This window comes from Cyclospora cayetanensis, unplaced genomic scaffold (assembly GCF_002999335.1).
Source record: "Cyclospora cayetanensis isolate NF1_C8 unplaced genomic scaffold, CcayRef3 CcayRef3_contig_43, whole genome shotgun sequence".
Lineage (NCBI taxonomy): Eukaryota > Apicomplexa > Conoidasida > Eucoccidiorida > Eimeriidae > Cyclospora > Cyclospora cayetanensis.
The window spans coordinates 86,751-98,976 of NW_020312403.1; the positions used below are offsets into that span (position 1 = coordinate 86,751).

The 12,226-nt window shown below is 53.3% G+C and overlaps 2 protein-coding genes across 2 annotated transcripts; both read left to right on the forward strand.

Annotated features, from left to right (window-relative positions):
- On the forward strand, positions 1–3,543 carry LOC113146605. Its single transcript, XM_026334478.1, has 2 exons — positions 1–177; positions 553–3,543. Exons 1-2 carry the CDS (start codon positions 1–3, stop codon positions 3,541–3,543), a joined length of 3,168 nt encoding a protein of 1,055 aa, XP_026190263.1.
- Positions 3,544–5,245: 1,702 nt separating this feature from the next.
- Positions 5,246–11,006, forward strand: LOC34619433. The gene is made up of 12 exons (XM_026334479.1): positions 5,246–6,094; positions 6,240–6,311; positions 6,565–6,738; positions 6,922–7,012; positions 7,195–7,503; positions 7,719–7,885; positions 8,002–8,080; positions 8,309–8,469; positions 8,611–9,009; positions 9,156–9,333; positions 9,869–10,026; positions 10,305–11,006. The coding sequence occupies exons 1-12, from the start codon at positions 5,246–5,248 to the stop codon at positions 11,004–11,006; spliced, it is 3,339 nt and encodes a 1,112-aa protein (XP_026190264.1).
- Positions 11,007–12,226: the final 1,220 nt, after the last annotated feature.

Here is a 12,226-nt window from a genome sequence, read left to right on the forward strand (position 1 = left end):
ATGGATACGGAGTTATTTCTGAGAGCGCACCAAGGCGCACGCGTCGGGGTAACAGCCAGAGGACCTCGTAGAGTCTTTACTAGCTCTTTAGACCACTTGCTCCAAGCCGCCTCCCTTCCAGCGTCGGCTTCGCAAGGTTTGCAGGCGCAGTATCCACCGTTCGTTCCGTCTAGTCAAGTGCCTGTCTACCGCGCGCCGGCGCCCTATGCGCCTCGGCCTTCGGGGTATCATCGCGCTGCCTTGCGAAAGGGCCTCTGCAACACCTGAGAAACTAAGCGGGCAGACTCCCAATGAGAGGCAACTAGAAAGGCGCTTGGGCTCTGAGGCCGTTCCACGCCTGCTGCGTTAGAGGACAACGGCTATTCCCACATGACGGCTAATCTGCGGGCCTGACAGGCGCAGGGGTGGCAGCGGAGGGAGGGGGGTGAGAGGCACTGGCCTGCACCTATACGCAAAGGTTGCAGTACTGCCTGTCATGCAAATTTGCTCTGTTGAAGCCCTCCTTGTTGACTGCGTGGCTTTGCTTCTGTGCGAGTATTCTGTGCGGTGTAGGGGCGACCCTTGGCAGCGGAGCGGTCACAAACGCGTCTCGTAACGCCTGGTGACAGCCAGAAAAAGCTCTTGCATGCGGGCCCTTCCTACCTCGCAGTGCGCTCTCCGCACACCTCCTCGGATGCGCACGGGAAAACTGCTACCTTGCGTCCACTCCAGGAGCCAACAGAACACTTGGACGAAGGCGCTTGCTCCCCCCAGAGGGAAGGGGATTCCCAGGCGGCACAGGCTCTCTCGCTCAGTGCTGCAAGCGCCGACGAGGCCCTGGAGAGCCCGCAGGCATTCACAGCGCCTTCGATTGAAGACGACTCCTTGTGGGAAGACGAGGCAGACTGTTCTGGGGGCCCCTTTTGTGAGTCGGGGGGGGAATCTCTGACGACACCCGAGCAAACAGCGCGGGGAGGTTTTGAAGGGAGGCATCTTGCTGAGCTCCCTTGGGTGCGAGAGGGAGACCTCCTGCTCCGACAAAGGCGGCAGAGCACAACGACGCAGCCAACAGGCGGACTGCGGCCGAAATCTGCCACGAAGGAGGAGGAGGGAGAGGCGCTGGACTTAGGAGACGCTGCGGAGGTCTCAGTGCCGGAGCCACACTCGAGCTTAGTGAAAGACGCGAAGGCGTCACTTGCACCCGTAGACACAGATGCCACCAAGGACGCTGGAAAAACGTTGCTGGTGACAGGCGACTCTTACAAAGTACAAGAAAAGAGTCCAGCCTCACCAGGCAGCGGCGGTCCGGAGAACTCTGCGCCCCCCTCGTCATGTGAGACGCCTTTCCTGGCCTTCCCAGATTCTCAAGAAGCCTTTCCTGTGACTTTGAGTGCCTCTGCTGGTAAACTGCAGCTGCGAACGGCGGCAGAATTTGGCGGAGAGGTCCCGCCAAGTGAGACCGTTTCGCCCAGGGGGTGTTCAAGGGTCAGCAACCCTTGGAGTGCAGCCTCATCAAATACCCTGAAAGAAAGTCCTCGAGGGTGTCAAATTATGAAGGCCTCCTCAACGGAAGACAAGGCCCCTGAAGAGCATCGTCTGTTCTCAGCGGAAACGCATGCGTCTACCCCTCGGTTTAAAAAGTGGGCTACTAAGGAAATCTCAAGCAGGAGACAGGATGCGGCTGCGGACAGTCCAGCAAGAGAGATATCTGGAGCCTATGGAGCAGATATGGGTTCTTTAGAGCAAAGAAGTGAAGAAGAACGATGCAAGGAGGGCCAGCCAATATCGGCAGCACGCCATCAATCAACCCGAATTGCGTCCACGCAGGAGCCAGGAAGCTCTGCGCTGGTAGAGTCGAAGAAAACCGCTGAAATTAGAAGCGAGGAGAGTCTCTCTTGCTTCAGCATTCCTGTGTGCTCAGCATCAGCAGAGAGGCCTGTCCTCCAAGTGCTCGCAGACAGTCCCAGAGGCCACACCGCGTGCGCCCTCGAAAAGGATGTCGCCTTATCATCCCTTGTTTCTTCTCCGCAGGAGGCTTCCCCTAAAGGCCTAGCGGACACGGAAAAGCCTTTCTGCGACCCCCCCAATTTGCAGATGATGTCCTCTCCTGCAGCAATGTCTCCTCGACGGTTCGTTGCCGAGGCGGGCCAGAGTTTTAAGGAGAAATTCTTGCAGCACTGGACTGGAGACAGTTTGCAGCCTGTGGCTGGGCGCATTGAAGGAAGGACACCCTCAGTGGAGCGCGCTGGAAAAAATGCAGTCGAAAGGCAGGATGCCGCACCCTCTTCAGCTCAGCAGCAGCAGCAAAAGCGGCCGGCTCTCCAGTCGCCTAGCTCTTTGGCAAACAAAGGCTTGAATAAAGGCAGCTCTTGGGGGCTTCCATGCGGTCGGCGGTGCGAGGCCTGTATTGCGGAGGTGTGTGACCGCCTACTGGCGGAGGCGAGTCCAACGGAAGCTGCCGCCCTGAAACAACTTACATCTCCCAATAGAAGGCTTCTCTCAGGAGAAGAGACTCCCCTCGACCGCCTAGCTGAGGCAGGACCCTCCGTCGCAGCCACGATCATGCGACTTGTGTCCATGTCTCCTAAAAGGTCAGGGCAGGCGGGACCAACTAGCTCGCTCGCTGGCGCTGGCCTAGCCACACCCGTAGCAGCAGCAGCCAACGGCAGTGGATCGCCAAAGAAAGCGCAGGGGAGGAGGCGCTACCCGGAGCCTCAGAATGTTTTTGCCGGGCACAAGACAGCGCGGTGCTCCGAAGACGGCGTGTCAGAGCGCATGTGCCTGGTGCTGCCTGCCGGGACTAGGGAGCTCCTGTGGATGCTGTCTCGGCGGCCTCCTGAGGCTTTGTCAGAGCCAGCCTGTACAGGGTCCTTACCCCAAGGCCCTCTCCCAAAGGACGGGGTGGCATCAGGTGTTTCAGAGCCCCCTGGAAAAGCTCCGCCAGAAAAGCGGAACCCAGCTGTGGCCGTGAAACCCGTCACCCGAGTCACCACTCTAAAGGGAAAGGACGCAGGAAACTTTGGCTTGCAGAGGATCAAGAAGGCCCTAAAGCCTTCCTTGAGGGGAAGCCTTCCCCCCTCCTCCTCAGCAAACAAACACCAGAAGCTTCCGGCTAAGACACCCGCAACCAAGAGCTCGCCCGCAGTCTGCACGCAGAAGCGTCGCGAGCAAGTGGGAGCTCCTCATCACGAGGGTTCCCCCGCACACAAGAGAGCAGAAAAAATTCTGCTCTCCAAAGCTCGGAGCTGCCCTGCAGTATCGGGAGGGTCCCCTGGGTGTCAGTGTGAAAAGAGCTTGTTTCCCGACGGCGGTGGCTCCCTGGTCCCGAGTTGTGCCCCGCGGAAACAGCAGAGCGAACGACTCTTAAGGGGAAATGTGTCTTCCCACAAAAAGCGCTGTGTCACTGCTCAAAAAGTGGAAGGTCCAAGCACTAGCACAGCGACAAGCGGGCAGCTACGAGGGAAGAAACCCCCTTGGGACTTTTCCTGTGTCCTGCGGCACGACGGCCCCCGCCTGCCATTCAGCACGCTCCTAAGGGGACAGGGGAAGCGAAGGGGTCTTTGAGCCATGGGAGGCGCCAAGGCAGCGCGCGGATTTCGTAGGCATACTCTTGCTTAGGCAGCTCACAGCCAGTCCGTGTACAGGCAGTTGTTACAAGTTCAGCGTTCAGAGGCCCCTGTTTGCTGCATATCCAAGTGTGTTTTAGAGTTCTCATGCCTCTCTTAGCCTCTTGAAAAACGTTGTCCTTCTGTTCGCGTGCATATTATATACATATATGCACAAATCGGAGAGTTCAATTACAGCGCTGGAAGACATTGAGCAAGCGCTGCTCCCCTTGAAAACTTGGCAGCATCCTTCAACTCTCGGGCGCGAGGCTAGGGGTCTTGCCCCAAAGCTCCCACAATGCAATTTAAATGATTTACGACAATCATGGGCATCTGCTTGCAGAACCTTGCCTTAAATTGAGGCAACAAACAAATTCGGCGGCAAATGGGCTAGACTGAACGTGCATCAAGGTGCTTCTATACAAATTAGGGTGTATCCGTGGCAGGATGCCAACTAGGATACGATATAGGCACAAAAGGGTCCCGAGTTCGTACCAGAGCTTGGGTACTTAGAACGCTCAGACATGCGGGGTCGAGTGCTAAAGAATGAAAAAGGACTCGTAGACGCTGGGAGGTGCATCGCGCTCCTTGGGATAGAAACTGAGGCGAAATTGTCCTAGTTTTGCATTACGCACCGTTCGATGCAGGCTTTTGCACCTCAACTTAGCATTTGACTACCGCCCAGCGCATTGTCAAGGCTTTTGCAGACGTATTCAAAGTGTACCCCTATTGAGATGCCGTCGTCTAGTGATCAAGGAGTGTCGCGCTCTGTGATCTGTGCGTCCCTATGCGTGCTTGAGTCGTTCAGTGAGTGGACAAGACTAAGAAACAAAGAATTCTAGCATTCAGCGGCGGAAGTGATCGTCTCTTCTCGGTGTGATAGAGCACCTCGACACAGAGCTGCTTGCCTGACTACTCGTCTAACTTATTGAAAATTCCCTCTGCCAGCATAAAGGAAGGCGAGAGACGCGATAGAACAAGGCTTTAGCACTTGAGTTAGGCTCTTTTGGGCCTCCTAGCGTATCCTTCTGGCAATTAGAGCTTTCTTCCGACTCTTTGAGGTGGTGAGGCACGGCAGGGACCTGCGTACTCGGATGCAAGCAGGCGACGGACGTCGGCTATCCTCTTCATGCACTGCACAAAGAATAGATTTTTGGCTCTTTACTTCTTGATTTTAATAATGTCCACGGAGCGTTTTGCACGAGCGGAGAAGAGGGGCAGTGCGGGAGACCCTCGCCACTGGTCGGCTGTGGCTGCCCTGGAGACTCCTATGGAAGGTCAATCGGTCGCTGGCCTCTGTCCTTCTGGCTTTTCTGCTTTTCCCTCTTCATCTGTGAGAAAGCCTGGCTCATTGAGCCTATTTTGTACCGCAGTAGATGATTAGAAGGGCCTAGATGGGTTCTGCACGTGGCCAAAGGACATCTTCAGCCGCTGCGACGACTGGAGCCCGAGCGCGGAGGCGCGACGGTTAAAAGGAAGTCTCCCTCATCTCCCGAAGGGAAGGGGCTATATACTTGAATGTGCATGTTCCACGGGTTCTTCCTCGGCGTCGGCTTTCTCAGGTTTCTTTCTTGGCCGCTGTAGCCCTTCGTGGTTCCTCGCCCACAGGACCCGCCAGGGGCAAGCGGACATTCTGAACGGGCGAATTCTTCCACAAAAAAATGAGGCCTTGCTCATTGTTTAGAGCACCCAAGGGCAGACGCAGCACAGATGGTCAGGCAGCTCCATCCAAGACCGTGTCGCCCCTAACTAGGGGTTTCTCGCGCGCGCCTACCAAAATCTCAAAGAGTAAGGGAGGAGGGCCAATAGGGCAACCCGCGCCAGCTCAGCCTCTGGAATCAGCGATCTTCGCCACCTCCCCTTCCCCGCGAATCAGCGACACCTCCTGTGGCGAAACAAGCGCCAGCGACCGCCTCTCGTCCGGAGAAAATTACGTGCCCGATGGAAGGGCTGCGGCAACGCTTTCCGGCAAGGCCTTGGTCACGGAGCCTCTGGGAGGCTCCTTATCGGCTGCTCCTCAGGACGAAGCTTCCTTTGCGTCCGAGCTGCTAGCCTGTGAGCAAACACTTGTCCTGCAAAGCAGAGTCATTTCCGCAGATGGGACGCCCACACGGTTTTCCGCAGGGGGCAACACCAGCGGCGGCAATGGCATCCGGCCTCCAGCCGCGCTCTCATCTAATGGAAACAGTCCAGACGGCAAAACTAGTGGCTCTACGACCTTTAACCACGGAACGCCCTCAGCAAGAACGGGTACGCTGCGGTGCACGGCCATGGAATCACTCGCCGAGGCGATCTCGAGCATCGCAACCCCCAAGCAGTCGCCTGCGCGGAGGCACCAACTCCTCGCTCAACGGCTGCACCAGCAGCAACAGCAAAAGCATGCCCTCTCCCAAGTCAGCCGAACAGCTCAACGACAGGATCAGAGAACTACGGAGAAAAAACAAAAAGGGCACGTGGACATTCGCGCGTTTCCGCCCTCTCTGAAGAGTAGAAGAATTCTCACGCGCTTGGTGCGCTTCTGAATGCACGTAGCGCTGCAGAGAAAGCACAGGGCATACCCATTCTAGCACAAAGCCTCCCCCTGGAAGTGCTACACCCGACCCGTCTATGAAGCATCCGACTGCTTTCGTGTGTTACCTCTGCTTTGGTGTGCAGCAAGGCGCCCTCAACCCTTCGGTCATGTACAAATACCGGTGCTCTGCAGGGTTTGGTATTCAGGTGCCCGTGGTACGCCCTTTAGGTTTGCCGTGCCTCTGCTGCCCGCAGTTTCGCTTTGAAATCCGCGCTCTTCTCTCCCACTTCAAGGGCAGCGCATGCAATTCTTGAGTTCCTAGTGCCGCTAACCTGTGCTAAGAAAAAATGGTACGCAGGTTCGCGCAGCCTGTGAAGCAGACGTTACGTTGGTCTGTGTGTAAATAGGTGTGTAGCTACCCATATATGGGAGTATAACCGTGTGTGTCTCCCTGTCTGTGCATCTTAGAATCGTCTGGAGACATCTCCAGTAAAGCTCAGCAACTGGCGCGTCTCCTGGCAGGAACTTCTCTGCTACAATCCAAGGCCCTATGATGCCACTAAGGGCTTTCTGGAAAACTACACTGTCATTCGGGGGATGATGGAAACCTACATTCACAAGCTGACAGATATCGTATTTCAGGTACTTTAATTTTTCCGTCTACTTTCCCCTTGTGCATCAGGGAGCATAACCCCTGCTGCACGCATATGCCAGCAGACGACTGAGGGAGGTGCCAGATTGTATTTTCTTTTTGATGTAACTGTTTGGAGGGGAGAAAGGTGAGCACAGCGGACCTGAAAGGTGTCTTTGCCCATCTTGCTGCAGGACAGGTGCACAGCTACCCATAAAGAGCCTCACATATACCATGCGTATCTCCTGCCCCCTATTCATCCTCACGACTGGCTGACTGCGACTTGTAAGCGCAAGCACGCAGAAGTGTGAACATCGATCGGCCTGCATTCTTGTTTGTCTCAAGAATGGTTGCGCTGTGTAGTGAAGGGGTTCAGGGGCCTCGGATTTGAAGACAGAATTGAGGCGATTTTTTCTACGATTGAGTTCAGCCTCTGCGTAATTTTCGCCCCTGCATTTTGTGCACAGGCATCCAGTGCTACACCAGCGAAGACGTATGGCTTGCCAGAGGCGCCTGGCGGCGATCCGCCGTGCCTAATTCAGGATGTATCAAGGCAGAGAGCATGCAGCCCACAAACCCAAAAGTTATCCCCTTCATGCCAGCCTTGAACAGAGAAGATCAAGCGGAGCAGCAGAGGCAGTACAGGGCGGCCACTACTGGCCGCCTGCTCGAACGTTCAGGTCCCCTCTCTCCTCTTTACGTGCACGGAACGGAAGCCAAACTGCCACTCCATTTGTGGATCTTTTTAGGTGGCAAGGACATGCAAGCACTAGACGGTCAGGCCAAACTTTCCGTAACGGGCCCTTAATACGCTATCTCGAATGTTCACGTTCGCACACAGCCCCCCATTTTTTATCGGTTTCACCACCCAAAGTTGGCGTGTTGTCGTAGACTGAATATCCGTGTATCCGTGATGCAACTCTCTGGCTTCGTATTAACGCCTGACGTTATCTTCATTTACAAAGGTGCATCCGTTCTTTCCTTTTTGCAGGACTTGTCATTGCTTGGAAAATGCTGCGTTGGGCCTCTGAAATCCCTCCAAGTGAATATGTGGAGTCTTCTGAGGACATCAAGGACACAGATGCACCTTCAGGCTTAGAGACAGAGAATGGCTGTCGCCCAAACGGCCTCGAGGTGTATAGGCAGTATCACAAGCAGGTATGCCGAGCTCTCACTTCTCTTGAGCAGTTGTACTGTAAGGTATAAGAGCGTAGGTGGTTGGAAGTATGCAGGCTGTGTCTAGCGTGCATTCGCTCTGGTTCTTGCGGGTTCAGCGGAGGTGCGTCACACAAGACCAAACCGCGCAGGCGGCAGCCTGGGCTCGTGGAGAGGTTCCCTCTGAATCTGAAGGCGGTGAGCACTTTTCGATATCAACTCTCTTAGCCACTCGCGATGTATGTGTAGGGGTATGTATGATTCTATACATGTGGTTTTGGACTGGGAGTATGCGAGTACCCGATCCTACATACTAGTACACGAAAATCTCGTTTCAAACACACGCTCTGACGTACTTATAAAATACTGTAATCGGTTTCAAAATACACATGTGCTTCCTTCAGACTTGATGCTCTTTATTTTCAGGAAACAATACTTTTTCTGCCTTCGGTCCGTTCCTCTATGACATGTGTGGTGTTAACAAGAACAGTTATTATCGAATCGCCTTCCTCATGGTGGACATTCCTGGATATGGGAACTCCACTGGCCACCCATCTCCTTGTACAATTAGAAGTGCTGTTTTACAGGTATGCACGTTAGACTTCCAAGTTTTTCCCAGACCTCTCTAGCTTGCAATTTGACTTGTATGAAAAAAGCAATGCTGCACTTTTTCACATGAAAGAGTGCTATTAAATTATTTCGACATCCTGTGGGTGGTTGTTTATCAGGCGGTGAAACATGGGATACAGGAACTCATTGAGCATCACCAAGAGTCATCCATCGTTTTGAATATTTTAGGCTATTCTTTGGGCTGCGCCGTGGCCTGTTCACTTGCAGCAGACTTAGCGGCATGCTTTTCTAACGACGCGGTGTACGCAACCCCCAGCCAGGCTGGTGGTGGTCAACAGTCGTGGACAAACATTGCAACTATAGACCCAGACTTGGCGCGATCTTTGCACATGGAAGCCAGCAGTGCAAGGGGACAAAATGATGGGAGCTTTGATGATAGAATGCTGACATTTCGAGATGCCTTTAACGTTTCAATGTATACCAAAAACGGTATTGATCATGTTTGCAAAGTTCATGGATGGAATCCATCTGCAGGCTATTCAGGAGTCAAGCTCGCGGTACGCTTTCGTTAATGTACACCTCAGCTCGTTGTTCTATGCTTCAACCCACATTGAGCAAAACTGAGTCGAGGGTCTGACTAAAGCACCAAAAGAATACATGTCTTTGATTCATTATGTGGTGCATTTTTCGCCTCATTCTTCAGGTGAACCGACTGATTTTGCTTGCACCCTTTACGTCAACGCAAGCCATGGCGTCCAAAGTTGCAGCGTCGGCAATAGGTGGAGGAAGTTTCTTGTCTCGTGCTGTCAGCGGCTTTGTTAGCAAGCAAATCTCATGGAACAACAAAACCCAGCTGGAGAGCCTGCTCTCAACTATCAAGCGTACGAATTCCCAAACCGAACACCATTGTTTCAGCTCTCTAGTGCATATGCTTTTGCATCATCCGCATCACCGAGAGTGAACGCAGCAACGACCGTGGATCGCTATGAGTAGATACGCGTAAATGCACTGCCATGTGACGCTGAGCCACAGCACCGTTTAGTCTTTAGAAGCAGGATTCTTACTTGATAGAATAGGTATTTTTTGTCGCCGCTAGAGCAGAATGTGATAATACGATCCATTTAAAGTCAAAACTTCTAACTTAAGTCGCAAATTACACTCACGAAGTATGTTATAGCGTTTGTTTGGATTGAGCAGTTTGCCGCCTGTTGATGAGCTGTCCTAATGTTTCTCTTGCGTCCAATTAGGTTGAGCTTTTGATTCTTTTGTATTGCCGTAATTTTTTCTTTGTTAGGGTTCATGTCCTTCTCGATTGTTTTGTGATTTTCCTCTGTGATGATGCTGGGAGCTTTTTAGAATCACCGGGGACGTTCGTTGCGTTTGTTGGGCTTACCTCCCTATGTTTATGCTGTGCAGAGCTACAAGAAACCACTCAGGTTCCTGTCTTCTCTAATTTCCGCATTAAAATTCTTCATGGAGACAAAGATAGCGTCATCCCTTGGACAATGGGTTTTGAGCTCTTCAACGAGCTGGCTTCGCTTAAGAAACACTTGGAGCTTAAAATACCCATCAATGTAGGACCCCACACTCTCAGTGACATGTTCGTTGCCCTTCATCTTCTCTCTCCTTTTCCCTCTCTTTCGAGACGCTTGTTTGGGTGCCGCTCACAGCAAAATTGAGGTGCTGAACGTTTACAGCACGAGTAAGGACGAGCATATCTACTATTTCAATCATATCTTCATTATGCATGCAAGAATCTTCCTGCCAAAGAGTTTTATGCACACAGCTTCTGCTTCACAGCTCTTGCTCTTTTGATGATGGGATATCAAGACGTGCATGTCTGCCTTTTCAGTTCCAGCGGCTCCACGGAGAAACGCACGCGACTATCCTGTGTGGAGGAAGCGAGCAGTACATTCTAGAGAGCTGCTTTAGCCCGTATCGCCTGCACCCTGCTGCCCCATTGGCTCTTTTGAAGTTCTATTCAAAAGAAGTCCATCTCCCGGAAACGCTCCCACATAGAGGCCTCTACAACAGCTCGTTAGCAGAAGTTCGGGAAATGAGCACGTTTGGGCCAAAGCAATTTCCAAACACGCACCAACAGATGCGTGCAAGTAACAGGCTTCACTCCCATGGCATTCAAATGCATGCACCAGCAGTTAACCCAGGCGGCAGCGGCGGTGGCAGCAACAGCAGCACAGCTTGCCAGCAGGCGTTTGTGATTTCAAGGGCCAATACAATTGCAGGAGTTCCCTCGCAGCCCCAGGCCATGTTACAGTTAATGCACTCCCGATCTACTGCTCTGGAGCTCCTGCAAGCGAGCGGACAAGGTATCCAGCGCATGACCCCCCAAAGCAGTAGCGCCTTCCAGTACAGCGGCGGCCGCAACTCGGGAAGCAGTGCTATCGTTCTGAACTCGAGCAAATTCAGCCACCAGTCCGCATCAGTGCTTCCCGGTAAGGGTGTTGGCATGACCCCCCACCCATGCAGAGCACTGCGAGCATATTCATCTGCAAGACATACAGCTGGATACTCGTCTGAGAGGCATTTTGATTAGCGCCGCGAAGGCCTGTCCTTTGTCTTCATAGGAAATGCACGCAGCATCTATCGCGTCCCCCTCCCCTCTTTGCATTGCACTTATTCTTCTGGTGGTCCGCTACTGATCTGCCACCTGTGCCTTCCCCCTGTCACTGTTTTTCGCTACAGACAAGAAGGCGCGTGATTTCAACCTCTCCGGTTCCTCTTCTCAGACATTTTCTCAGACCCGCAGCAACTCTTTGTCTGCCGGGTCTCACAGGAGGCCGGCGGTTTGCTTGGTGAGCTCAACGCTAGTTAGTGGCCTTCGTATCTGAAACTCTGCTCTTCTGGGTATCTGCCTGCTCCCGCGCACAACCAAAAAAAGCTCGAGAAAGCAGCAGCCCCCTTTTTTTGAATGGGCCAACCTAGAGGCCACGTCGTCCGTTTTCCCTTGGATGTGGGCGCTTGGTTTTGCGCTCTAGGATTCTGTCCAGACACAAGCATCCCACGGCTACAGCCATGCTTCCGCTCCACCGTTGAACAGAGGGCATACCCAGGCTTGCATAGTAAAGGAGGAGCTAACATCTGGTGCTGCTAGAGCGTCTCCCTCCCCAAACTGGGTTTCCCGGACGCAGTCGCCCTCCCGCTGGGTCCAAAACTCCAGCTGCTAAATGCGCATGCGGGAGTCGGATTCAACGTATGTACTCTCACTAGAGAATTCCCTGCGCATCCGCGCAGCAATAAATTCTAATAGCCCCACTTTTTCCCAGGCAGCTGAGACCATTCTGGGTTACAGGGGCAACCGAGATGTTTTTTCTGTTTTCTCGAACAGGCGCACATATACTGCCCCAGATGCAGCTTTTCCGCTGTCGTTGAAAATTCCACATTGTATGGGGTTTTTGCACAGCCATCAACCAGCCTTCTAATGGCATAGACGGGACTTCTTTTGAGGGAGGCTAAGAGCGTCGCTACGTTCCTAGGCAGCTCAAGCGCAGCCTTTCTGCCAACAGCCCAACCCAGAGAGCCAACGTAAAAGGATAGTACATCGTGTAGGGGTTACACGCGCTCCTGAGTGAAGGGCTATGCAAACTCCAAAAAGGGCGAGGCGTGTAGCCCAGTGCATCGCCGGCAGTGATCAAGCATAATGAGACAAATCCTGCCTGGCCGGCAGCTCCCTCACTAGAAAGCTGAATAAATCAGCAGCCAAGAACCAAAAATTGCTCCTTATCCCCCAATATACGAAGGGGCAGGCTGAACGTT